This window comes from Salvia hispanica, chromosome 2 (assembly GCF_023119035.1).
Source record: "Salvia hispanica cultivar TCC Black 2014 chromosome 2, UniMelb_Shisp_WGS_1.0, whole genome shotgun sequence".
NCBI classification, from domain to species: Eukaryota; Viridiplantae; Streptophyta; class Magnoliopsida; order Lamiales; family Lamiaceae; genus Salvia; species Salvia hispanica.
The window spans coordinates 14,875,465-14,902,718 of record NC_062966.1 but is presented as its reverse complement, the minus strand read 5'-3'; the positions used below and the strand labels follow the sequence as shown (position 1 = coordinate 14,902,718).

The following is a 27,254-nucleotide window of genomic DNA, read 5'->3' as shown; positions in this document are numbered from 1 at the left end:
AGTGATTGGAGTGATGGGTTGTCTTCCAAATTGGCAAACCACACAAGTCATTGGTAATAATAGGGCTTGAGAGTGAATTTGGGAGATTATGATTGAAGTTTTGGACTTTAGGTTTCTATTACGGAAAAACATAATCATAAAAAATCGCATACAATGTAAAAGACTTCAATCTTCTAAAACACCATAATGAGCTTTTTTGTTTTCAACTTTATCTTTTATGGGCTGCTGTGGCGGTGGACATTATTTCATTTTCATCTTTTCTTTTCCTCTTTTTTTACCATTTAGACATCAGAATTACCGTTCTTAGACTTATGCTAATATTATTCAAACAATTGCAGAGTTTTGATGATAAAGGACTCATGTTTTTGTTTAATTTCCTTTTATGGTAAAACAACATTGTATTAAATTGTTAATCTTGTTTTATCCAATGGTGCCATCGCCCATCAATAACTAACTTTGGAGATATTTTAAAGATATTGGTTAATTAATTAATTGTAGCGATTTATAAATAACTGACAATATTCATATTGCTTTAATTTCAATTTGAATTCCTGGTTATGGGCCTTATAAAAAAACATGAATGTGTGTGTGTTGGTGTTATAGAGAATGAATTAACATCAAAAATCAAAATCATATCCTCAGCACTAATTTTTTCTTTTCCTTTTTTTTTAACTTAAATTTTAAAAAACTCATCAACCCTACCTTATTTGTTCATGGTCTTAATTATAAGCAATATTAAATTATCAACTCTACTGCAGTATATTCTTTTTAGAATCACATATATATAGATACTCATATAACACGTAGACTAAATTTGAACTTAAGATCTCTAACTACGGAAGATTTTGTATCATCTTCATTTCAATTTAATTTAAGCCTCGTCGGTAACTCAAGTACTCAACTATATCTTGTTATTTAACCCCCTAATTTATAATTTCTCCAACTTTTCATATTTACTCAATCAATTACTCAAAAGCTTTGATAACTAATAGGCTATTGAAATATTGCTCCTTATAAATTATTGAAACAATTTATTCAACAAATGTATGTTACACTTGGAAGAGTGGATGATGGGATTTCGACATCGCAAACTAAAGCTTCTTTATTTACAAAAAGGAAATGATATGATCTAACATGTAATGATAAAAACGGGACCCTTTTGAAAATTGCTTTTGCCATTTTCCTAAAATCTTCTTATCTTGAGAGAGGTTTCAAGAGAGTGATTATTATAAATAGACCGCATAGGATCCACTAATTGTCCTCTTTTATGATTACTATAATTAAAATTCAAAAAGGGTATGGACCTGTGATTCAGTCACTAACTACCTGCTAATCATTATCCATCATCCCAACCCATAAATTTTGGACTGCTCCTCTTCTTTAGATTTATATTCCCAAATAGTAATTAATTATTTTGGTGATATGTCGTGGTCATCAAATATTCTATATTGACAAATATCCATTGACCCTCAGAGCTTAATGACTTATAACTCCCCTAAAACGTCATGGATTCGTTACCAAATTTTTCTATTTAAAACGTTTATGAATTAATGTAATTAATCGATAGTAGAACATTAAAAAATAGTGAACAATGCATATTATTTCAATTTGTATAGTGCAATTTGCATATAATTGAAATGAAAGATCACGAAACCTTCAATTCAATATATGCACAAAAAAAGTAAAATAATTATATCAGCGAGGCGCGATTTGACGAATTGGAATATTGAGAACTCCTCGATATGAACTTTGCATCGATTGGGAAAAAAAACACGAGTCCTTATTTAGAAATAAGGTTGTCCTAAGAAATCCGACAAATTAAAAATAATGAAAGAAAAGGTAGACAGCAACTTGGGAAGAAGGCGATATCATCTTCATTCTTCTGAATGCGAATGCGAATGCAAATGCAAACACACAAATTTGTAGTAAATTGCAAGTGAGTGTGAATTACTAGAAAAAAGCAGCCACACTTATATGAAGAGTCCCAATCACCATGTCGGGACTTCATTTCTCTTTTCCCCACTTTTAATATGAATAATCCTATTCCTTTTTTAATTATTTATGGTATTCAAATTTATAACTAAAGCGAATATCGATTTTGTTTTAAATGTTATGGGACATTGGGACGAAGTAGCACTAATATTTTTAATTGGTTATTGATGAACCAATTCGAAAAAGAAAATTCCAATGATCAAACGCAATCTTATTTGAAACCAAGGTTATGTCTACGAATTTACACTCATAAAATAAAAAGAAGAGTTGAGAGTGACTCGATAAGAATAAGACGTTTCTTTTTGTGCGCCTCTAAAACTACTGTTAAATTTTGGTACTACAATAGAATAAGTATATACTCCTTCCATCCAATACTAAGACAAGCTTTAATGCAAAGTTTGGTAGGGTAGGAGAGAGGAGAACGAAGTTTATCTCATTACTGAGAAAATACTATAAATAAAATATACTCATTTTATAAATAAACCAAAATCGAAACATACTATGAATAGTATTTGTTATGGAAGAATGAAGATAAAATTACTTTTAAATAAGAAATAAAAATAAAAATCTATGTAAGTATAAAATGTGTGTTGAAAAAATTAATAAAATGTGATTCCACATATATGTTTATATATTTTATAACGATTGTGAATGAAACAACTTAATGGAATGTGGGATATATTTACTATATTTAATAAAAGTGAAATGATAATAACAGACAAATCAAAATATCAAAATGAGATAAGTATGAATTGACGGAGAAATGTACTTTTACACTTACTAGTAATCACAGTGTTTTCCGCCTACCCTTCAAAGGACAATTAAGTTCTCTGAACTATCCGAGGATCGGCTGCCTCATTCCGCCCTAAATACGCCACTATTGACAAGGCAACACACATTCATGCAGTTTGACCCGATCTCATACTACATCTGCAATCTGTCTCGTTAATATACATGCCAACCTTATCCCCACAGTGTGAGCCATCTCCCAGTCTCAAGTCTGTTAGGACTGTCGACTGCACATTAGTTTGATATTGTCTGAGCCGCACGAATTTATTTTTGGGTCACCCTCGATAGGTTGAAAACTAATTGGAGTTGGACAATATTTAATATATAACTTTCCATTTGTCTCACTCAGGATGGATTTGTAAATCAACAAACCTCCCTTCGAACCGAGACCACATCAGAGCGCAGTCGATACATCGAGACATCATGGGCCCAACTCGAACATGAGTTATCATGGGCCCAACTCGAGCATTGATCATTCAAGGTCCGATCCCTTGGTCATCTAGGGCGTGGCACATCAAGACATTACAGGTTTGACCCAAGCCACCCTGTCACACTGAGACCATGCATCGAGAACGTAATTGACACATCAAGACATTACAGGTCTGACTCGAACTTGAGTCATCCTAGGCCCAACTCGAAAATGAGTAATTCAGGGCCGACCCAAGCCACCTCGGCTTTGACACTACTTGTTAGAATCGTCGACTGCATATTAGTTTGATATTGTCCGATTTAGATTAAGCCTGACTGCACAAATTTTCTTTTAGATTATTCCAAAAAAATCTTTAACAAATTGAAATTAGAAAACATTTAATATAGATTTGTAATCCAACAAAATATGATAACCTCTATTTGCTGGCCGCAAATCTTTAACAAAGTTTAAACTTTGGGGATGGTCTTGGTGGAGGCACACTGATCTAGAATCTGACATCAATAACGAGATTTCGATTTCGACCTACTATTTCGATAAGAATCAAATCAAACAAATGAAACATATGATCTGCGTTTGAAAAAATTTCTTAGGATGAATTCATATTAATGTCACGCCAAGCTTAAACCTTTTTACTTACACCGTTACACGTATACTTCCTCGAGTATCTTCTTACATAAATGCATAGTTCCCCCATCTAATAATATGCGTTCAATTTTTTAATTTTGATTTGTTCATCATTGATTCATTATATCTCATTTACGATAAATCACATCCTACTAATTTATTACAAAATTCAGATAAAATTCACATTTCACTAATTTCTTACTCCTATAGTTGTTTCAAATTTATATATGCTAAATTAAAATGAAGTATATATGCTTGGCGGAGGAATAGTATGTGTCTCATTTTGACTGCACACAAATTTCATAGTATTATTTAAGAATATGATAATCAATAAATTTAAAATTAATTAATCAAAAATAAAAGATACTTGTATCCATCCATTCTATTATCAAACTTACTACACTGGTTAGTGAAAACAAGTACCATAAGGCTAAAGTTTGTGAGCATGGGAAATGGATGAACAATGATTAAATGTTTATGTCTGTCTTCCAAGTTAACATTGCTCCTAACAACATCAATGATTATAAAGCTGGCCGGTATGTATAAATGTGCTCCAGCTATAAATAACTAGATAGCTAATTTTATATTGTTCCTTTATATGGAGGTAGTAATATAACCAAGATGTAATTATCTTAAATTTACCAATTCAAAAGAAAATATTCTTAAACTTTACAATGTCTAAAGATATACCCTCTTTGTCCGCAAATAGGAGTCTCGTTTTTCCATTTTAGTCCATTCGGGAAGTCCGATTCATTTTTAATATAAACGATGATAGAGTCTCACATTCCACTAACTCATTACATTCACATTTTATTTAAAACTAATGCTTATATACAAGTGAAACTCATATTCCACTAATTTTTCTTTACCCATGTTTCTTAACATGTCTTAAAACCCATGCATCAACAAATGAGACTCCTAATAGCGGATACCCATGTTTCTTAACATGTCTTAAAACCCATGCATCAACAAATGAGACTCCTAATAGCGGACGGAGGGATTAGTATTTAATTAGTCAGACAAGTTGTTTTATAATGAAAGCCCTTCCACTTGACTTGATTGAAAATGAAACGAAAGAAAATTACGGAAACTAAAAGAAAATTTGGAAAAATAATGAAGTTGCATTTTTACCTCTCAAACGATCTTCGATGGCAAAAATCCATCACAGATAGTGTTGAGTTTTATTCATAAACTCATTTTGCCAGTCTTGTACAAATTACAAGTCAATTCGATATCATAATTTTTGAAGCTTCGTCAATTGTACCTGCATCAATGTATATAATAAAGCAATGAATCAATATATAGTAGATTTTCATGATTAAAGAATTGAAAATAGTTTTATTTTTATCATATTAAACACGCGCATACACATGCATGTATATTAATAAAAAAAACCTTTCATATAATTTTAAAAAGTTAAATCAAATAAAAGAATCAACTCTAAATATAATAATTAGTTAATCAAAGTAAAAGATTGGTAGTGGATGATGTCCGAGTCTCAACCTAATTAATTGCTAAATTAACTATTACAGGGTTTCTCAATCGAGCAACATTATCGTATCACAATTATACACAAATATGCATCGCACTCACAATACAAAGAGAAAATAACATTGGGGAAATTGTGATATACTATCACTTTCTCGGATCCCGCGACAAAGGTTTGATCTTATTTGTACCCATATTAATAATCAAAATGACTGTTGCTGGCCCAAAATTAAAGGAGCATAAAGAATAATGAAAAGTAGTTGTGGGAGAGAAAAAAAAAGAAGACAAGAGAAATTCAAGAAAACTTTAAGTACGAAACTCAAATTTGAGAACAATGAAAAATGAAAACCATACGCGGGTCCAGCCGTCTACTAATTAAATTACGTATATATATCATGTGATTTTTTGGTATCTAGTTAATTAAAATGATCGATTGTTTTATTCTTATAAAGAGAGTTACCAAATGAGGTATACGTGTTATGCTATGACTGATTACGTTGATTTACTGAATGAATTAAAGAAAAAGCAAAGAGTGGCTTAAAAAAAGCGAAGTAATTAACCAAGAATAGGCTTTGGTGTTGGTTTTAGTATGAATCATGTGTGTATATACACAAGTTTCTCATAGTTTTAAGTTACTATGTAACTGACAAAATTGCAGTTTGTAGTTTGTACGGTATTGAAGTATTTGGAAGGAGGAATTAAGGTTGGATTGTTGTTAAATACATGAAACACACACATTCTCGGCGTGAAGTGAATCATGATGAAACGCCTCCTGCGCCTTTGCACTCCGAAAAAGCAAAACCATCCATCAAAAACTTCCCCACCTTAAATTTGACTTCCTCTCAACACTCACTCCTCCATTGCTCATGTCTCATCACTAATTCATCCACCATTTTCTAGCTAGCAGCATGGACCTCCTCCTCCCCACCACCACCACCATTATCATCTTCTTCTTCATCATCCTCTCCGCCACCGCCACCACTCCTCCTCCCCAACTCCTCTCTCTCCTCTCCATCAAATCCTCCTTCAAAGACCCCCACAACACATTCCGCGACTGGGATGGCTCCACCGGCAGCTGGTGCTCCTGGTCCGGCGTCCAATGCAACCACAAAACATCCCAAGTCACCGCCCTCGACTTGTCTGGACGGAACCTCTCCGGCGCCGTGTCACCCGACATCAGACATCTGTCGCATTTGCATCACTTGAATTTGAGCAGGAATTCCCTAGATGGTCCGCTCCCAACCCCCATTTTTGAACTGCCTAATCTTCGGACGCTCGATTTGAATCACAACCTCTTCAACTCAACCTTCCCACCCGGTGTCTCCAACCTCAAATCTCTCACTTACTTCAGCGCTTACAGCAACAACTTCATCGGCCCTCTCCCCCAAGACTTCATCCACCTCCCCAATCTCGACACTCTCAACCTCGGCGGCTGCTATTTCGACGGCGCAATCCCCGCCAGTTATGGCAGGTTTCCCAATCTCAAGTATTTACACTTGCATGGGAATCTACTCACAGGCACAATTCCAATCGAATTAGGCTCACTCACTCAACTCCAGCACATGGAAATCGGGTACAACCAGTACGACGGCGGATTGCCGCCGGAAATTTCAGGTCTCTCCAGCTTACTCTATCTGAGTATCGCATCAGCAAATCTCTCCGGCAGCATCCCGCCTGAGATAGGCCGCTTGTCGAAGCTCGACACTCTGATTCTCTTCGGCAACCACCTATCGGGATCAATCCCGGAGAGCTTAGGTGAAATGGAGAGTCTGCAGCTTCTTGATTTATCGGATAATAAACTGACAGGGGAGATCCCGAGCGGAATCTCGTCACTGCTGGCGCTGAAAATTGTGTCATTAATGAACAACAATCTGACAGGCCGAGTTCCAGATGGGATTGGTGAGCTTCCGAATCTCGAGATTTTGAATCTCTGGAACAATTCTCTAACGGGAAATCTACCTCAAAAGCTAGGCTCCAACGCCAAGTTACTGCGCCTCGACGTGTCCTCCAATTCCCTGTGGGGCCCAATCCCCTCCAATCTCTGCCTCGGTAATAAGCTCCTCAGGCTCGTGCTCTTCTCTAACCACTTTACTGGTGCCATTCCTTCATCTTTACCAAACTGCACCGCGCTCTCGCGTGTAAGGATTCACGACAACAACCTCAACGGCTCGATTCCGGTGGGGTTTGGATCCTTGCCGAATCTCAGTTTCATCGAGTTAGGCAAGAATCAATTATCCGGCCCCATACCGAGAGATCTCGGCGATGCAGCGAAATTGGAGTTCTTGGATATATCAGGGAACTCGTTCGATTCCGAGCTCCCTGACAACATATGGAACTCGCCGAGATTGAATATTCTACTGGCGAGTTCCTCCAAACTGATTGGTAAAATCCCTGATTTTGTTGGGTGCAGGAGTTTCTACAGGATAGAGCTGGACGGCAACAATCTCACCGGCAGCATCCCGTGGGATATCAGCCACTGTATGAAGCTCATCAGTCTGAATCTGCGTGGGAATTCCTTAACAGGAATCATCCCATGGGAGATCTCAATCCTCCCTTCCATCACAAATGTTGATCTCTCAAACAATCTCCTCACCGGCACCATTCCTTCCAATTTCAACAACTGCACTACACTCGAAACCTTCAACGTCTCCTTCAACCTCCTCACCGGTCCCATCCCGTCCGCAGGGTTCGTCTTTCCGAGTCTCCATGCTTCTTCTTTCGCCGGAAACGAAGGGCTATGCGGCAAGGTTTTAAACAAACCTTGCCGGATAGACGGGGTCGCCTCCGGCGACGGGGAGGCAGCCCGCCACCAGCCGAAGAAGACTGCCGGAGCCATCGTGTGGATCATGGCGGCGGCGTTCGGGATAGGCCTGTTCATTCTTATCGCCGGCACGCGATGCTTCCAGGCCAAATACGGCGAGAGGTTGTCGAACCAGGAGGCGGGGCCGTGGAAGCTGACGGCGTTCCAGAGGCTGAATTTCACGGCGGAGAATGTTCTGGAGAGCCTGAAGGCGAGCGACCAGATAATCGGGGTGGGGGCGGCGGGGGCGGTGTACAAGGCGAAGATGCCGGGAGGGGAGATCATCGCGGTGAAGAAGCTGTGGGTGAAGAACAAGGAGGCGGTGAGGAAGAGGCGGGACGGAGGCGGGGTGCTGGCGGAGGTGGAGGTGCTGGGGAATGTGAGGCATCGGAACATCGTGCGGCTGCTGGGCTGCTGCACCAACAACCAGTGCACGATGCTGCTGTATGAATACATGCCTAATGGGAGCCTCGACGATCTGCTGCATGGGAAGGAGACGTTGGCGGCGGATTGGTTCACCAGATACAAGGTTGCTTTGGGGGTGGCTCAGGGGATATGCTACCTTCACCACGACTGCGATCCGGTCATCGTGCACCGTGACTTGAAGCCTAGTAACATACTGCTGGACGCCGAGATGGAGGCGCGTGTGGCCGATTTCGGCGTCGCCAAGTTGATTCAGAGCGATGAGTCTATGTCCGTTATTGCTGGATCATACGGCTATATTGCCCCCGGTATGCTCTCTCTCTCACTCAACTCTCTGTGTTAAAAAAATAAAACTATCATGAGTTTGTTTCAATGAATATTTTGAATCTGATTATTTATCTAGCAATAGCATCAAGTTTAATCTTCTGGAATAAGAGGCTTGATTTATCATTGTTCAATCATAAGGCTTCTAATATGTTTATTAATAGTACTCCTGTTGAGCTCAGTTATCTGTACAACTGGGTTGAGATATATATGTGCATATGCAACTAGAGACGAGAATGAGGGTGAACATGCAGAATATATCTATTTCTCTCTTTTTAGTGATATGGGGTGGTGGGGTTTTTGCTAGTTTGTTATTGGTTTGAATTTGATCTATACTATAATAATGTCAAGGCATGATGGGTTAAGTTCGTTGTGTAGGGTGACGATAGAGAATGTGCGTGTCATTTCATGCGACTTTTAACTATAGATGAATAGTGGCGCTTGTCTACAAATACTCATGCTCTTCATCATTACTTCATTCAATAATTATATTCGGAATGCAACAACATCAAGCTTTTGTTTTTAAAAAAAGAACAATATCAAACTTTAGAGAGATAAATTAATATATTTTCACATTAGGCACGGGCATGATTCTATTACTTTAATATTCAAACTTACACCTAGAGGTGTAATGTAATACTCATAAGGTAAGGCGCCCCACCACCAATTAGATAGGATGATAGCAGAGTAAGAAGCAAGCATTTCTTTAATATTCACCTCTTTGTCGCCGTGATTTGCTACTGTTTCGGTGCATACCCCACTTTTAGCATGGAGTAAGTGCTGTTCCTTTATTTTTCACTTTTTTCATTATACTTTTGACCCACCAATATTTGTTTTGTTTATATATTTATCTTTATTTTGTGTGCAGAATATGCTTACACATTACAAGTGGATGAGAAAAGTGATATTTACAGCTATGGAGTGGTGCTGATGGAAATATTAACCGGAAAGAGGTCGGTTGAATCAGAATTTGGCGATGGGAATTGTATAGTTGACTGGATAAAATCAAAGATTAGGATGAAAAGTGATGTAAAAGATGTGTTTGACAAAAATGCTGGTGCATCTTGTGCTTCTGTGAGGGAGGAAATGACGCTAGTGCTTAGGGTTGCATTGCTGTGCACTAGCCGCAATCCAGCTGACCGGCCCTCGATGAGGGATGTCGTCTCCATGTTGCAAGAGGCCAAGCCCAAGCGGAAACTGCCCGAGAATGGTGTTGGTGATGTGGTTCTGGATTTTTCGGAGACCAAGTACTAGAATCATTATATTTTTATATTTGTGTGTTTGTAAAGTTTTGTGATTTTTTGCAAGATTATTTTGCATTTTGAGTAGAATTGTGGGGATGGTATAGAAGAAGAAATTCTCTGGTGTTTGAATTTCATCAATGAAATGTTACCACTAATATTATGGTTCTAGGAATCCTTTTAATTAAAGCCCAAATAATATTTGACCCAAGCAAAGAAAGAGCAAATCGCGAAGTTTAGGCCTAATATAAATAATGACTTGCAACTTATTATTGCCATTCTCAATTATTAATTTTCATGTGTTATAAACTTATATATAGTGGTTGTAAAGTAAAGTTTAAACAACTAACCAAATCTACAAAATAGTAGTACTACTAGTATATGAGTTTATCAATCTCCATATTATCAAAGTTTCGTTCTCCTTCATGTTTATTCTAATTCTTTTACAAATTAAATCAACTAGTTCATCATATGAAAAATTTACGTCCAATGTTAAAAAACTGGTTCACACACAATACTCGCAAGGCCTTTGAACTATTTTACCACTCCAAAGTTATCATCACACACCCAATTTATTCGTGCAATAAGTTTGAAAAAGGTTAGTTCAAATTTCAAAATTAAAATCAAAATTTTCAAAATCCTCATTTTACAATATGTTTATACCATATAGTAAAAAATTTCAAGCCGGTAGCATTAAACAATTGGGGTATATATATTGCACAAATACAAGAGATACCAGAAAATCGTCAACCACGCTAAATATTGATGTGAGTTTATGTTTAGTTCGAGAAATTTGGAATAAAATTATTCATATATTTGTAAATGCATGTTTTATGTTTATTTGCATACGGATCCGTAGAATGCATTTTCACCATTTTTTGTAAAAAGATACATTCCTATATTAGAAACCTATAGTACTATATTTTCGATCTAATTAAGAATTTTGCCCATACTAATCCGTTCCAAAGCAAAGAACACCTTATTATAGCAATATATCGTCCAAATTTGCAACAACCAGATTTTAGAATTAAAAATATGCCGATATTTTTCCAATATAATATCAATATTATATTAATTTTTTAATATTGTTCGTATATGTGTGTGATTTTTTTTAATACTGTGGAAATTTATTCTTTCGGTAATGTTAATCAATAAAACTGGTGAGAAATCGAACACGATAAAATGTCAGCATTATGAAAAAATACAATATATTATTTTCTCAAATGTTTAGTTTTTAATATAGTGGTTTTAATTTATTCCCAAAGACTAATCGTCACTTTTGTCGATACACTTGAATTAAGAGTACATTTATAAAAGTAGATATAAAATCCGAAATTCACTGACATTTTCCCTTCCCGCAAAAACGTAGAAAGAGAAAAATAGATTTCACAGATTCTGCTTGTTATCAGACGCCTTCAAATCATCGTCCCTAATTCGTATGACTATTCAATTTCTGTTGAATTTGGGTTTAGTTTAACTACGCATATTTCCTTATGCATCTCGATTCATTACAATTTCATTTTGTTTCTTCCTTTTGCCTTAATCGTGTATGATTATAATTTAGTCAACGATTTCCGGTCTGAAGTTTGATTTTTGATGAGGTAAATTGCGCAGCTTACAGTTCAATCTGTAGGGCTAGGTCGGTTTCTCATTTTGGAAAGGTTTCTAATTATAGGAATCGAATGTCTTTTTGGAACGAATTGCGTCAAATTTGAGCAATTGTAATAAACAAAAAAAAGACAGAAAAAGGAGGGTTAAATCGCGAGTGCATACATACGAAATTCCTCGATTGTGTGCTTGTATGAATGTGGATTTTGTTCTTCATATTTCTGTTATTTGTTAAAAAGTAAAGGCTGTGCCCCATTTGTGTTATTCTTCCTGCTCTTGTTTTAGCAATTGTTTCTTGATGTGCTCCTTTTTCCTGATTTATAGTTGTTAGACGTTGGGCGTGTCTTGTACTGGAAAATCCACACAATTGTATGTTGTTTTATGGTCATCTGGTTTCCCAACAAAAGAAGTTAATAAATAATAAGAATTTGCAAGAACGTGTGCCCGAGTCCTAGCTGACAAAACTCCAATCTATTGACTGCATCTGTTGAATATTGTGTTACTTGTGTATGCATGTGGCATGTCTCTCAGTTGATGGCGTGTATGGAAGGTTGTCTTCTCATTGATATAAGAGTTAGACTGGACATTGGTTGAGAAATCTGTTTACTTCAATTGGCATAAGTTCTTGTCGATTTTTCATAAGTGCATTGTCATTAACAGATTTTTAATAAAATCATTTGTGTATTCTTGACTTTTGTAGGCCTTCCTGATGTTTTTTTAATCTTTATCTGATCCTGTCTTATGGTATTTCTTTTTTTCCAGGACGTACTTTTGGAGCCGTATAAACCCTGATAATTTTGAGGAGTGTTTCTGAAACTAGTTAAAGCTGTATCTGTTTCTCTCCAGTGAAATTTCAGGATTGTTTTTGCGGGCAAAGGACAATGCTAAGATTGCTCTCATGAAAATTTTGGATACTGGATTTGGTGGAACAACTTCTCATATTTATGATGGGTGTCAACTTCTTATTCGTTTCTGCTGTCTGTACCATTCTGAGCGTAGTTGGCATTCAGTATTGGACAGAAATCTCACTTGCAAAGAATCAATCAGATGTTTTGATTGCAAATGATCTTATTAATTCAGAAAATGCAACCCATACTCTTGAGCATCTATTTGGTTCATACACGACCCTTATGTTGGTTTCCAGTTTGGCATTTAATGTCACCATCTTGGTAATCTTAGGCCTAAAAGTAAGTTTCTTCTTCTTTATGAACTCACTTTGATATGTTTAAGCTTCCTGTGTGGAAACATCTTACTCTTTGTTATGCCAAAATTGTGGAAGATGTTCTGCAGTAGTATCATTAACATTATTAATCTATTTGACAAAGGGTTGACTCCTGAGAATTTTAGTTACTTTTACTCATATTATATTATGCTAACATTCACTGATATGTAGTTATCACTTCTTAAGTATGTTCTGACTCAGTGCAAGGTAACAGTCGTGGTGACTTAAATTAAGCTTAGATTGGAATAGCTGCCAAATTATTTAGTTAACGATCAATATTGTGGTGTTTTATTAGCATGTTTCTACAGAATACTTGAGTAGTCTTGCCACATTATCCCAACTTAATGCATATTGATCTGGGTTTCTTGGAAGGCCATAATCTCTCTGCTCAGATTGATGGTTTCAATCATGACGATATCTGTTTGGCAAGCAAAACTTGACTTACTTCTCAAAAGTTATAATCTTTCCTTTTTCTTTTAATGCAGACAATATTCTTTTCGGAGCTGTATACATCTGAAATCCGAAAAATGCTTGAAAAGCTTGTGAATTACATCATCTACAAGGTTTAATCTTTATTCAAATTATGACATTGTATACTTGCAGCAATAGATGCATATAATGCAACTTGAAATATCTGATTATAAAGTGCCTGAGGTTATATCATCAATCTTTTTGTTGGGGAAGTGGTGCAATTTTTACTATTATTTTCATGGAAAGGGGTTATATAAGCACGTGTGTAAGTTGTTGAACTGATGAGCAAAATACTTATCCAATGAGGATCTAGTGATGCATGCATCAAGATTTGCTTTGCTTGTTTTGTTAAAAGAGTTGTGATTATTCAGCTTTTGACAGGGGACTTTTCTTCCGTTGGTAGTCCCACCAACAATATTTCAATTAGGTCTATGGTCAACTTGGCTAGCCATGCTTTGCTTCTTAAAGGTACGCATTACAAGAAAACGAGATAATTAGCCTAACATGATGGCATATGCACAGCTGATCTAATATTCACTAATTATGCAGATGTTTCAAGCTTTAGCTAGGGATCGACTTGAACGCTTGAATGCTTCTCCTTCTGTCACTCCGTGGACATACTTCCGTGTATATTCTGCTTTGTTGCTTGTTTTCTCAGTTGACTTGCTCTGGTACTTCCTACACACCTTATGTGTGATTATATCATATATGCTGTGGTTTCCCTCTCTTTGCAAGCACTAGTTGATTATTTTGAATTTTATATTGAGTTGAAGTACATAAAAATAATTGCTCAGTGATTTTTTTTCTAGATATAGATGACTGTCAGATACTGAAAACTCTCCAATAAATCCACATGATCCACTCAGATTTGCCAAGACATTTATCATCCTGTGTATTTCTTTCGCCCATGTGTAAGAAATAAACAGTATGAGTTGTTTGCTACATTCGGTACCTAAGTGAAGGGCTATAGCAATGTGAAGGATACCTGATTTTGTTTGCCCACATGGCTTGTATGGAATTCTGAATTCTAAACAATTGGGAGAAGACTTCTGAGATTATTTTTTGTTACTGTATATTTAAAAACCTTTGAACTTCATGTTTACGCTACTTTACGGTTTCTGTGATGTTTTTACCTGAAATGTTTGCATCGGTCTATTTTTGCAGGATATTGCTATGTCTGAGAATATACAGTACAATGACTTCATCAATATTTTTGTTGTTATTTTTTGAGCCTTCTAGCATAGCTTTTGAGACACTACAGGTATTGTTACCTTTTATGTTGGACTAAAACAAGCATAATATGGTGAACCAATTGGGTCTGACAGTTTGGCAATTCCTTCTACAGGCCATTGTGGTCCATGGGTTTCAGTTGCTTGATATATGGATGCATCACTCAGCAGGAGATGCATCAAATTTCCGATTATCTGAAATATTCAATATGTTTTCAGCAGGTATTCTGCTAATAATTTTGTTTTTGTAAAACAGGATAGGATAAGTGTGATCATATTTGAATGACCTCCATCTAGTAGAAATTATGGCCGGTGTGATATATTTATTTGTTATCATATTCAGATCAGATAGATGTGCTGAAATAGAAAAATCAAATATAATCTAGCAGGTTTGAGATTCATTGGGTGCTCTTAGATGGAAAATGTGTGATTTTGTTTTTCTGTTATAGTAAATGATAATGAAGCTGATTATTACTAATCAGATAGGAATGATTACTAAACATGAATGATAAAATACAATCGGATTCAGAAGAGATAACTCTACTTCCCAAGTGCAATAGGCGCCATTCTCCAAAGTTATAGAAATTCTAGATGAGCTGACTTTATATGCCTAAGTTGAGCCCAAAAAACCCCTCACTCCTTTGACTGAAGTAGGAATTGGCAAACGTAGAATAGCAACACCTTGGATAGATCTATCTGCAAACCTTTGATAGAAACAAGTATTCCACCACTGTCTGTGTTGGGAAATAAACACAAATCATATAACGAATATAAAAGACGAAACACAAGAAATTGTTTACCCAGTTCGATATGATGTGTATCTACGTGAGGGGGCGATGACAATCCAGGAATTTTCACTATACAATTTTCGGATACAAGATACAATGGAAGAGCAGATTGTAAAGGCAAAAATAATGAACGCTGGCTAATCCTGGTCAAGATAGGAATGGGCCTAAAATATAATTCTACCGCAGCTCAATTTTTTGCCGCCGTCGGGGATTAGTTCACTTCCTTTCACGCTCCATACTCAACACTCTGCTCCTATAAACATTTCTGTAGACTAACAACACAAGAGTGTGCCTGCAAAAGGGACATAACTATCCCTAACCAGCCATGTTCTGCTGCCACTCAATACCTGCTATACATCAAAATACCATCAAAGTAAAAGAACATAAGTTTCAGTGCTGACAGGTGCATTGGTCAGTGACTCACAGGCTCACAGTCCATGACTGAAATAACTAACTCAACTAAGAAAAAAAAAACTATATGCCCAGTCCATGAATCAAGTGCGTAACATTTTCTGTAAAGCTACTCCAAGTTCCATAATTGTATTTTTCATTTAGCATTACTATGAATATTTAATAATGAGTTGAAATAATTTGAGCCCTCGAGGTTTATTGAAGTATTTCTTTGGGTATTATTGATTTCTTAGGTTCATTGGGGGAATGGAAGGGCATGCTTATCCGGAATTTGGGATTTTTCCTTGACATGATGACGTTGCTAACGGCTCTTGCTCACTACCTATATATTTGGTGGCTTCATGGCATGGCATTTCATCTTATAGATGTGGTCCTTTTCCTAAATATTCGTGCAAGTTCTCTAGTCTCCCTTTTATGGTCTTAAAGTGCATTTATGATGTTGTCATATTGTATGTGTAACTCTGGTTTCCCCTTGCTGGTTTGTACTTATTTTGAATATTGATCATACTTTACAGGCCCTTTTAAGTGCTATTGTGAAGCGTTTAAAAGGGTTCGTCAAACTGCGAATGGCTTTGGGAACCCTTCATGGGGCACTTCCTGATGCTACATCTGAAGAGCTCAAAGCATATGATGATGAGTGCGCAATTTGTAGGGTAATGCTCACTTATATTTTCTGGCTACAAATTTCAATTGTTTCACAGTGTATATAAACCTGCGAGTATTCCAATAATCACAGGAACCGATGGCAAAAGCTAAGAGGCTGTCATGTAATCATTTATTCCATCTTGCATGTTTGAGATCTTGGTAAGTTTGATATGTAATTTCTGAAGACACCTTCTTGCAGTTGTTGTAGCTGTGAGAAGTATCATTTGATTGATGTGTCAGCGCAGGTTGGATCAATGTTTAAATGAGAGCTACTCATGCCCCACTTGTCGGAAGCCACTCTTTACAAGCAGATCTGAAAGTAGTGTGAATCCAAATGCTGCAGATTTGTCTAGGGATGAGCAACTTGCTCATCAGATTAGTACTGCACTCAATGGGCCAGATCTTCCCGGTCATAACATGCACCGTGGAGTCTTTCCCAACCAGGCACAGAATGTAGAAATGAGTGATTGGAGGTCTTAATCCCTTCTTGATTTCTAATAGATCACGGATATTTGGATAGGGCTTTCTTTCATATAAGTAAAAAAAGAAAGCTCTTTGTAGTGGCATCTTGGTTATAATTATGGTGATTGCTGATTAGGATGAATTCTCTTACCGTCCCATGTTTATATGTGAGAACTGAATTTTCTAAGTTACATCTTACTTCAAGATTGTGAAAGGTTCACTGGTGATGAGACTTTACTAGTGATTGATGTATTTGGTCTGATTGCACTCTTTTCTTTTCTTCTTTCTTGTTTGATTGTTAAAATATGACCTACTTGTTCTGGGCTCTACTCTCTTCCAGTGCTTAGCTATTCTTCTAGCTTTCTTTATTTCCTGAATTTCAGAAGCAATGATGCAATTCTTTTCTTTTCATTTTTCCCTTGTAGGAGGACTGGTGTTAATTTAAGTTGGTTGGGGTTAGATGGAGCTGGCCCATCTGGATTAAATCGTGTTCAGATGTTAATGAGGCAACTTGATGTTGGAGAAACATACGCACAGAGTACGCTTCAAGATGCTGCGTGGAGTCTGTTTCCTCCAAACCCATCTCAGACCAGTACCTCCAGATCAGCTATCCCTCCTGCTGCCTCAACAAGATATCCTGGAGGCACTAGTGGTTTGCATATGAGGTCAACATCTACTGCTGCCAACACCAACCTAGAAAACATAATTACAATGGCCGAAGCAGTTAGAGAAGTGCTGCCACATGTTCCAGACGATGTAATCTTTCAGGTACAGTTACACTGAATGATGCTCTGCTTATTTGTAACAATTATAGAAACCCATTATCTGTTTATCTAGATATATATTAAGTCCTTTAGCTAGCTTGCAGATCTGATCATCACTAAATCCTTTTCTCTCTTTTTTACTTCCCCTTCCTATCGCATTGTAAAGAGTCTAAAGACGACTTAAACTGCTGGAATCTCGGAGTATTTCTTATGGGAACGTATCTGATTTAGCCACTGAAACATGCAGGATTTGCAGCTGACAAATTCTGCGATGACCACTGTGAATAATCTTTTGCAAATGTGATGGAAGTGGCGATACTCTTCTCCAGTGATTTTTTAACAGTGCAGGCTGAAGCGGGTTGAAGCTCGGAATGCACATGATTATAAGGTTTGTGCAGTAGAAGCTCCCCCCTTTTGTACAGCAGCAACACACTTAAACATCCTTGAGAAACGTGCAAATAATTAATTTTGTTAGGAGAATAAATCCAATTTCAGTCTAACTGAATGGATGAAAGAAGGAAAGGGCTGTGTGTATCTCTTTGTAGTTGTGATTTTTTGTTAATTTTACTTCTTTTGCGGAATGTTGTTGTCTTTCTACTATATACCTCTTTGATGTTAATTTCATGAAATGTGCAACTTCTCCGTCTATATCTTAAAAGTTACTCCATTTCTTTAATCTCCGAGCATATCTCCGTTCACTCTTGCCTATATTTTCTTTCCAACTATATGTACTCTCTCCATCCCAAGATAAGTGAGACATATTCCTTTTTTGGATGTCTCGCTATAAGTGAGTCATTTTCCTTTTCGGTAAAAAATCTTCTCTCTTACTTTATTCTCTAACTATTTTATTCTCTCTTCACTCATCTACTTTTCTCTCTCCACTTTAACTATTTAAATATTAATCAATCATATGCTTAAAAGAAACATTTCACTTGTCTTGGGACGGAGGGAGTTGTACTAAGTTTACCCATATAAATGTGCAATAACGTCTCGCCAGAAAAGTGTAGTAGATCAATTATTTGATTACCTTATTATGTTATGGGAGTTTTGCCACGGTTTGATAGGTTGATAAATGATAAACACTGGTTATTTTTCTGTCGTAATTGCTTCAAATTGCTTATTTGGGCTTTAGATTACTCATTGAAACTATGATATCCAGTAAGCATGAGTTTTGCTTGGAAGTGACACAAATTTTAATACTGTAATAAATAATGGAGAGTATTGTGAATATAGAATGACCCTTTATAATATTTCATTCATCTGTAAAAAATACTCATAGTACTAAAAACTTTTGAAAGGATATCAATTTTATTGCACAATTAGTAATATAAGAAAAATAGAAAGAAATATTGTTAGTAGAGAATGAGTTGCCTTTAACCAAATTTTCTAAAATAAAAGGTGCATAATTTTGAAAGATTGACTAAAGTAAAAATAATTTTTAATCTCTTATATTTGTCCCAACTTCTGTTTTCAGGCATACATAAATATTGTTAAATTTGATTAACGGCGTGCGTAATTGGGACGTGTGTACTAAAATTAGGGAAGCCATTATAGCGTACGTCTGTACTAAAATTAGAGAAGCCATTATAAATTGGGAATTTCTTTTTTTGCAACTAATTTACCCAATTCATGCAACATTGCACTGAAACAGCTGTTAAAGAAATTTTTTACCGTTTCTAATTTCTATGTATATACATATATAGAGTGTAGGATGATTGATGCTCATCTCTGACGTACGAATTTTTTACTAGCTGTATTCGGCCATCTCGAAAAATGAGCAGATTCCGGCGATTCGACATCGTGGGCCGCCGCAGACCTTCCTACTTGATCGAACAAACCATCTTTTCCCCTCCAAAGACTCTCTTCCTCGACTCTCCTTCTCCTTGCTTCCCTGCATTTCCCATTCCCGAAGACGTGCTTCCATTTCACACTTCTCCCCCCTTTTTCTTCGATGAATTCGACGCCGTCACTGAATTGATCCAGATCGAAACAGCTCCCTTCCGCCGGGTCGGGCTCGGCGAGCTGCAGCTGCAGGCGCTATTCGACCGCGTCTCCGATTTGGAGTTGGGATTCGAGCGGCTACAGAGGGAGAAGAAGAAGAAGAAGGAGTTGGAGGAGAAGTACTCTTGGACGGCTGAGATAGGGACTGCGGAGAAGCACAGGAAGTACAAATGGAGTACCGAGATCAAGGGCGGCGAAGATGAGAAGAAAACCTACAAATGGACGGCTCAGATTAAAGGAGAGGGCAGCCCTGTCGAGCGGACTTACACCGTTGAGGTCTCCAGCGGCAAGCCGAAGAAAAACAAAGTGAAGAAGGAGAATGCTAAATCAGATCCTCGTCCTATTCAGATTGAAGAGCCCTCTGATCATGGCGCCATTGTCTTGAGACAGGTCCTGTTTTGTTTTATGATTACTAAATCAATTTCAAAAATTATACAAGTTTATAGAACGCCTTTGTTAGTATAATTGTAGGTTTTTGCTTTTAGGATTACCATTAAGCTGGATATCAAATACTCCATTTGTTTGACTTTGGTTCATTGCTAACAGTTATCTAAAGCATTGGATTCAATGTGATTAATGATATGAAAACGTTCTTGAAGCATTTTGAACTGAAGCTTGGGACTGCTAAAATCTTATGAATATTTACTGATGCGGTTTGAAGAAAATGTGTATACCCTTAGATGTTAGTATTAGATAACAAATTGACCATTAGAGTTCTTCATGCTGAGTGAAACTGCTCTTGCCTGGATATTGCAATGTGAGCATTTAGCTCTAGTTGTGATTTTGAGGGAAAAAGGGGATTATTATGTGGGTTTGTGTAACCCTGTCCTAATATTGTAGCTGTGGTTTGACAAGTTTGTTTTGAAGTGATTCATCGAAAGGGTGAGTGCGTTGCTCTCTCAGAAATGCGGGTTAGGAGTTAGTGGTCTCCCATTGGTGCTTTAGGATAATAGACATCCCAAGAAGGAGAATGTAAATGTGGTTCAGAGGGAAATGTGTTTGTTAGTTGTAATTTCCGCACATTGTGTCCGTTTATTTTAACTTGAGATGCTAGTCTTTATGGGAGGTTGTTCTGATAGTATGAAGTACTTGTGATTTTGGATATCAGTATTGCATTTGGTGAATTCCTTTTGAGCTATCTTTCTATATGTATTACTGACAATCAGCTTATATTTGTCTTGATGTTTTCTTAACTAATGGTAATAGGCTTTCACTAAGAGGCCACAGAAGAAAAAGGGAAAGACTAAAGAGTTATCCCCACTAGACGCAGCTGCATTAATTCAGATGAGTTTCCGAGCTTATCTTATCCGTAGGTCTCAGGCTCTGCGTGCACTTCGGGAGCTGGCAATTGCTAAGAACAAGTTGAAGGAGCTCAGGGGTCTGTTCAACAATTTCTCATATCGTCGCCTTCTTTCCCGTGCTCCAGAAGAGTGTCAAAGGTTCTCTGAGAAGATCATTGTTCTGCTTCTCACTGTCGATGCCATTGAGGTAGCAAAAGATTGTCATATTTGTTATTCTTCCTTGTCGAATTCCGAGTTTATCTTTCTTTTATAATCATGGACTGTTACCTGTTGTCTCAATAGAAAAAATATCCACTCATTTGCTTATAGTTTTGCCAACCAATGGGAGTCATAAGAAATAACAACACATGAAATACAAACCTGGTTGAATTTCTGGTGTTTGAGGATTTATCGTAGAAGTGACTATGTTCTCTATCCAGCTCATTGTTGGAGCAATCTTTTATACTCCATGTTTGTTGTCTATCCTCTTTGCAGGGTGCAGATTTGATGGTTCGAAGTGCAAAAAAATCAATGGTGGACGAGCTGGAAGCAATGCTGGATGTTGTGGACCCTCAACCTGGAGGAAAATCGTCGTTTGTGAGGAGAACTTTTGATATGCCTGACAGTGTGATCAACAAGGAACTTGCTGCAGGGGTTGCAAAGGTGGTTGAAATGCTTGATGAGGAGGAGTCCACTGCTTCGTGAATATCATGCATCAATTCCAAATATCTGGAGTAATAATTTGGTGTTCAGCTTTGACCGGATGTTGTAACTTTGTATCTGTAATACTACCATCTATCTATCACCTAGCTCTTTCAGCTAGGCAGTTTCCCTGTTCTTCAGCACTTATTTTCGTGTTTCGAACATGAGAGTTTCTTCATCTATTGAAAGAATCAAACTAAGTCTGTTTATGTTCATCGCCTATACACACTTCACATTCACATGCATGCTGTCTTATTTTTTCATTTTGGTTTGTTTACCAAATGAAAAATGTTCCCTTTGTTTTGAGCAATTACAACCTTTTGCATTTCACGACACACCTCCAGTCTCCAGACTCCAGTTTATGTTATGGTTTCCTGGAAATTAGAATAAGTATCTTTTTTAGCGCTAGAAAACGAGGTCATTATAAAATCGAATTGTTTCATTTTTTAAGTGATGTTTTATAATGATATTTTATTGGTAGATTTTTGGTATAAATGAAAATAGTATTGTTACTTCCGAATATGGTTCCGATGACTTTTAACCTTAGAAGATTGAAGGTATCATTATCAGTATATGGGAATACGGGTATCCACGGATACTCGACCCAAAAAAATCGGGTATCCAAACCCGAAAATCATCAAAATGTCTATCCAAAACCGCCCCGATATATTTTCGGGTACTCCAATACCCACCCCGGGTATCCACATCCGACGTATCAGGTATCCAAATACCCGACTCTTTACATGTGTTAATAATTAATTAAAAAATTAAATTTTATATATTAATAGAAATATAGAAATATCTAAATCGACTAATATCTTTAATGTTTCATTTATTTTGTACTAGTATAAAACTAAAAAAAATGGATCACTTTTATTTTAAAGTATAAGATTATATTTAATGCAAAATGGCTAAACCTAATTTAAAATATGCTTTAAATAATAAATTGGATATTTAGGTAATACTCGATACCCATTCGGTTTATCCAATACCCGATTTATCTTATATTTCAATACTCAATCCCATAAAATTGGATATTGAGTATCCAAATTCGGCGGATATCGGGTCGGGTATGGGTAAATCCAATACCCGATATCCGTATTCTCACCCCTAAGTATCAATATAAAAAAGGGATATTTGACATTTATTTGATTTTATCATAATTTTTCGTTGTTTTCTCGTTAATCTAATTATTTTCATTTTTCAAGTTTTTGCAATTATGCCACAATGGTCAAAAACGAAACGCATGTCACTGAAATATCACATTGTATTTAATAAATTGACATTATTTATAAGAAACTCAAAATTGAATGACATAGTCTTTTCCAAAATAATACCTCCTTTGGTTAAGAATTTTTTTTTATAGGAGTAATATGGAAGGAGTACTAATATTTTATCATAGTATTATATTTAATTGTTTTGTAATTAACTTTGATCTTCACTAATATATAGATAGGTATGTGATATTATTAACTCACTACTAAATTGCTAATTTCAATTAAATGATAGGAGTTAGATCATTTAATGGCACAAGTTCATATAATCATAAGTATCAATCTCAAAATTTTGAATGATTACAACTATCTCAATTTAAATTATTTTTTCACGCAATATATATCAAATTGAAGATAATTTTATAAGGATTCCAATGAAATCTTACGTGTATATGTTCCTATGTTAAAATTTTAAAAAATAAATCAGAAAATTTCAATTTTTTAACAATTAGTCTAATATCAATATAGATAACATAATATGTCAATATAATACTGCAATGTTAATATTATATTGTGTTGATATATTCAGTATATTGTGTTAATATTTTTAATATACTTACTTTGATATTTTTAATATACTAAATGTGGAGAAATAGTTAATCTTATCTTTTTAATATTAAAATATAAAAAATTAAATTACATATAATAAATTATAGACTACTAGATATCTTAATTCTTAAATTATAGGAGTAGTAGTTAGCGATTAAAGGGTGATGAGGACTCCACTGTATAGATAATTATGAAAAAGTACTAAAATTTTATATTTCAATTTTGAATTAATCAAAATTTAAATAATAATAAATCATATAAAAATAAGAAACAAAGAAGGTAAAATCCCCAATTAGAATGAAATGTAATCAGAAGTAGAGTTGATCGAGAATTGAGATGGATTTTGTGGATATACAGCTGATTGATGAGGCAGAAAAGGGGCAGGTGGAAGGTGAAGATGAAGGAGGAGAAAGTGTGGATGATGAGGTTATTAGGGTTTTACGAGAAGCCCTCCACGTTGGTAGGGTGGTCGAAAGAGTTGACCTCTCCGGTCGCCACCTCAAATTTCTCCCTGAGCTCTTTGGCAAGATTCATGCCCTCCTCCTTCTCGATCTCTCCCACAATCAACTCAAGGTTTTTTTCCTTTTCTTCGGATCTCAATCGGATTACTTATTCCACTTCTCATCACATTCATTGGAACTCACCTTCAAGTTTCAACCAACCATTTTATTTCTACTGCTCAACTTGTTACTCACTGTGACTCACTAATTCTGATGATTTTCTATGATTAACGTTTGTTTCAATCTAAAAATATATATATCGGTGCTATGTTTGAAATTATATTCTCTTGGTTTACGATCATGAGTTGTATTGTTACCTTCCTACAGTCAGTAGCTCGTATAAACAAGTTCACCTGCAGGATTTGATGAATTAATCAATTGCAACTCTGCTTTACTTTTGACATCATTCTTATGAGATCTCTCGTCCTCTGTTACTGTCTCGACCTAAGTATAAAATTAGCTATCAAACGCTCTATTTTTATTACTCCTATATGATTTAAACCTCGAGGAGTGGTAATGGTATGGTGTATTAATGTGTCTACAAATGTGCTTCTTTGTATTGCACTTGGAGATGCTATTTCCATGATATTTTTGAAATAAATAGTGATTAGTCATTGATGTGGATGAAGCTCGTGCATATAGGTTTTGTAAACGGTTTCAAGGTCCTTTACTGGATAGAATTGTATGTGTTTCAAGTTCTGATGCATGACTTTGTTTCAGATGATTCCCGACTCAATTTCAGGACTACAAAAATTGGAAGAGCTCAATGTGTCATCAAATATTTTGGAAACCTTGCCGGATGCCATTGGACTCTTGGTGAATCTAAAGGTTTTGAATGTTTCTAGCAATAAATTAAAGAAACTCCCTGAAAGCCTCGCTGGTTGCAGGTAACCATTTAATGCTGATGAATTATAGATATACCACTCAAATGCATCATTGTATCTTAGGATATTTTTTCTTCTTGATTAACAGGTCTTTGATTGAGCTGGATGCAGGCTTTAATGACTTGATGTTTTTGCCAAAAAACATCGGTTATGGATTGGTGAATCTTGAAAAACTCTCTGTCCATTTGAACAAGCTAAAAGCTTTTCCAAATTCTCTCTGTGAAATGAAATCATTGAAAAGTTTAGATGCTCATTTCAATTCACTTCATAGTCTACCTCATGCAATTGGTAAACTGACAGAACTTGAGGTCTTGAATGTGAGCAGCAATTTTACTGATTTAGTTGAGGTACCTGATTCAGTTGGTGATCTATTGAATCTTAGAGAACTTGATGTTAGCAACAACCAAATTCGTGTCATTCCCGACACTATTTATCAGCTTGAATATCTAACTAAGCTTAACTTAGATCAAAATCCACTTGTAATTCCTCCAATAGATGTAATGAACAAAGGACTTCAAGCTATCAAGGAATACATGGTGCAGAGACGCCTTGATATTTTGGAAGCTGAGAAAGAACAAAGTTTGTCTGCAAAAAATGAGGCGTCTTCTGAGATGGGATGGATGGAATGGGGCTCATCCATGCTCCAAAACGTTTATTCCGGGGGAAATACTCGAACTGATCCATTTTTGGATCAGCAGTTGTAAGTGGCATCATTATTTCATACATGTATGGTTCTTTTTTTGTGGTTATGCGAAGTTAAAGTTTGTATTGACTATGAGTATATTCTCTCAGTTGTTGGATAAATAATGCTGAATAAGTAACCTATTGTATGCAACTCTTGTTAAATTTGTGGTCTTTAGCTGATATATGAGAGTCCCACCATTCAAATTATGAATTTGTAACAGCATCTATGAATTTGTAATAACCAAAATATTGTTTTTTGATAGCTTGTATTTCAGTTTCTAAACTTTCTTAAGTCATAACAGAATTTATGAATTTGTAATAAACTGAATACTGTCTTTTCATAGCTTGTAGTATTTGAGTTTTGAAACCTTCTTAACAGACTTTATGAAGTTGTATTGAACAGAAGATTATTTTTTGATAGCTTGTAATTTGGGTTTCAAAACCTTCTTAACAGACATTATGAATTTGTAATAACTAGCCAGAATATTGTTTCTTGACATGTATTTGTCATTCTAGATTGAGTTGTCAATAGACAGCAAAAGAAAACCCATCTACAGTATTAGTATTACTTTTCAAACAGAAATTATACTCTATTTATTTTGTTAAGAATATATTAGGTGTCGTTCGGTTGCATGACTCATTATTGTATGATTATCCATTTAAGATAAGTTGTGAGATATTTTAGTTGCAAGAGGATGACTATGACTCATTATCATATGATTATCCAATTAAGATGTGTGATTTAATCTCATAAATCAAATATTAGTATATATTTTCTCATGAGATATAAACTTACTAACCGAATAATTCCTGTGTTATTTATTTTTAGTAGTGTATGCTTTACAAGTCATAATGTATAGCAGATGAATTGAGTGGCCATCTAATAGCCCACCTCATACTTCTTTATTTGCAAATTTTGTATAAAGTCAAAACGATAAACAAGATTGTCCGGCTGCAGACAAAAACAAAGATTGTGAATTATTCAATGTTTCAACCGGTGCGTATGCCGGCCAAAGAAAATAAATATAAAATTAGGCGGCAATGTTTGAGCAAGAGGTAATGGATTCCTGAAAAAGGGAAATGTGATAGCTACACATCACCTAAGTTGCTTCTCCAATGCATTGAAATAGTACATGCACATATCGCCCATCACCATCCACAAACTAATTTAACCCCACCCCTTGAGAATATATTCACTGGTCCTCCTATTTTCTTTATTTTGGTAATCTTTAATAAAAAAACAAATATAGATTATTTAAAAGCTCAATTACCGAGGAAATTCAATCATTTCCAATTGAACTTACTTTTTGAAACATAGCCATTTTCTCAATAATTGCCTCAATAAAGTTTCCAATATCTTACACAATAGAAATCAATTTAGGAAAATTGCTATGCCCTTTTTCTCTAAACTAGCAAAAGTAGTTATCAACTTACCAAAATAGGAGAGTAGAGTAGAAAGACGAACGAAACTGAAATTTCCTCAAATTTTGATATTGCACTTTTAGATAAAGAACGAACCGGCCTAAAAAATTGGGAATTTTCAAAAATAAAATCGAATAGGAGTACGATCTAGCATAAGAGTAAGGTTGTTACAAATGCAAAATTATACTACTACTAGCATTTCTCTTTCACCACTGTAATTGAGTCATATATTTCCTTTTTACCCTTC

At 35.9% G+C, this 27,254-nt stretch overlaps 4 protein-coding genes across 5 annotated transcripts; all 4 read left to right on the top strand.

The window, feature by feature from the left end:
- Positions 1-6,094: 6,094 nt before the first annotated feature.
- Positions 6,095-10,282, top strand: LOC125205890 (leucine-rich repeat receptor-like protein kinase TDR). The gene is made up of 2 exons (XM_048105068.1): positions 6,095-8,854; positions 9,739-10,282. The coding sequence occupies exons 1-2, from the start codon at positions 6,232-6,234 to the stop codon at positions 10,122-10,124; spliced, it is 3,009 nt and encodes a 1,002-aa protein (XP_047961025.1). The 5' UTR covers positions 6,095-6,231; the 3' UTR covers positions 10,125-10,282.
- A 1,168-nt stretch (positions 10,283-11,450) lies between these two features.
- On the top strand, positions 11,451-18,359 carry LOC125207252 (E3 ubiquitin protein ligase RIN2-like). Of its 2 annotated transcripts, none has more exons than XM_048106516.1 (13): positions 11,451-11,547; positions 12,482-12,906; positions 13,427-13,504; positions 13,794-13,880; positions 13,962-14,083; positions 14,577-14,673; positions 14,758-14,863; positions 16,074-16,231; positions 16,356-16,493; positions 16,577-16,644; positions 16,731-16,958; positions 17,373-17,715; positions 17,959-18,359. In XM_048106516.1, exons 2-13 carry the CDS (start codon positions 12,664-12,666, stop codon positions 18,013-18,015), a joined length of 1,725 nt encoding a protein of 574 aa, XP_047962473.1. In that variant the 5' UTR covers positions 11,451-11,547; positions 12,482-12,663; the 3' UTR covers positions 18,016-18,359. The 2 variants fall into 2 exon arrangements, with proteins under 2 accessions (XP_047962473.1, XP_047962472.1); XM_048106515.1 differs by lacking the exon at positions 11,451-11,547 and adding an exon at positions 11,577-11,712.
- A 1,062-nt stretch (positions 18,360-19,421) lies between these two features.
- LOC125207729 (BAG family molecular chaperone regulator 7-like) lies at positions 19,422-21,903 on the top strand. The gene is made up of 3 exons (XM_048107195.1): positions 19,422-20,102; positions 20,919-21,200; positions 21,488-21,903. Exons 1-3 carry the CDS (start codon positions 19,485-19,487, stop codon positions 21,695-21,697), a joined length of 1,110 nt encoding a protein of 369 aa, XP_047963152.1. The 5' UTR covers positions 19,422-19,484; the 3' UTR covers positions 21,698-21,903.
- A 1,901-nt stretch (positions 21,904-23,804) lies between these two features.
- Positions 23,805-25,736, top strand: LOC125205802 (plant intracellular Ras-group-related LRR protein 3-like). The gene is made up of 3 exons (XM_048104934.1): positions 23,805-24,090; positions 24,738-24,904; positions 24,990-25,736. Exons 1-3 carry the CDS (start codon positions 23,854-23,856, stop codon positions 25,603-25,605), a joined length of 1,020 nt encoding a protein of 339 aa, XP_047960891.1. The 5' UTR covers positions 23,805-23,853; the 3' UTR covers positions 25,606-25,736.
- The last annotated feature ends 1,518 nt before the right edge of the window (positions 25,737-27,254 follow it).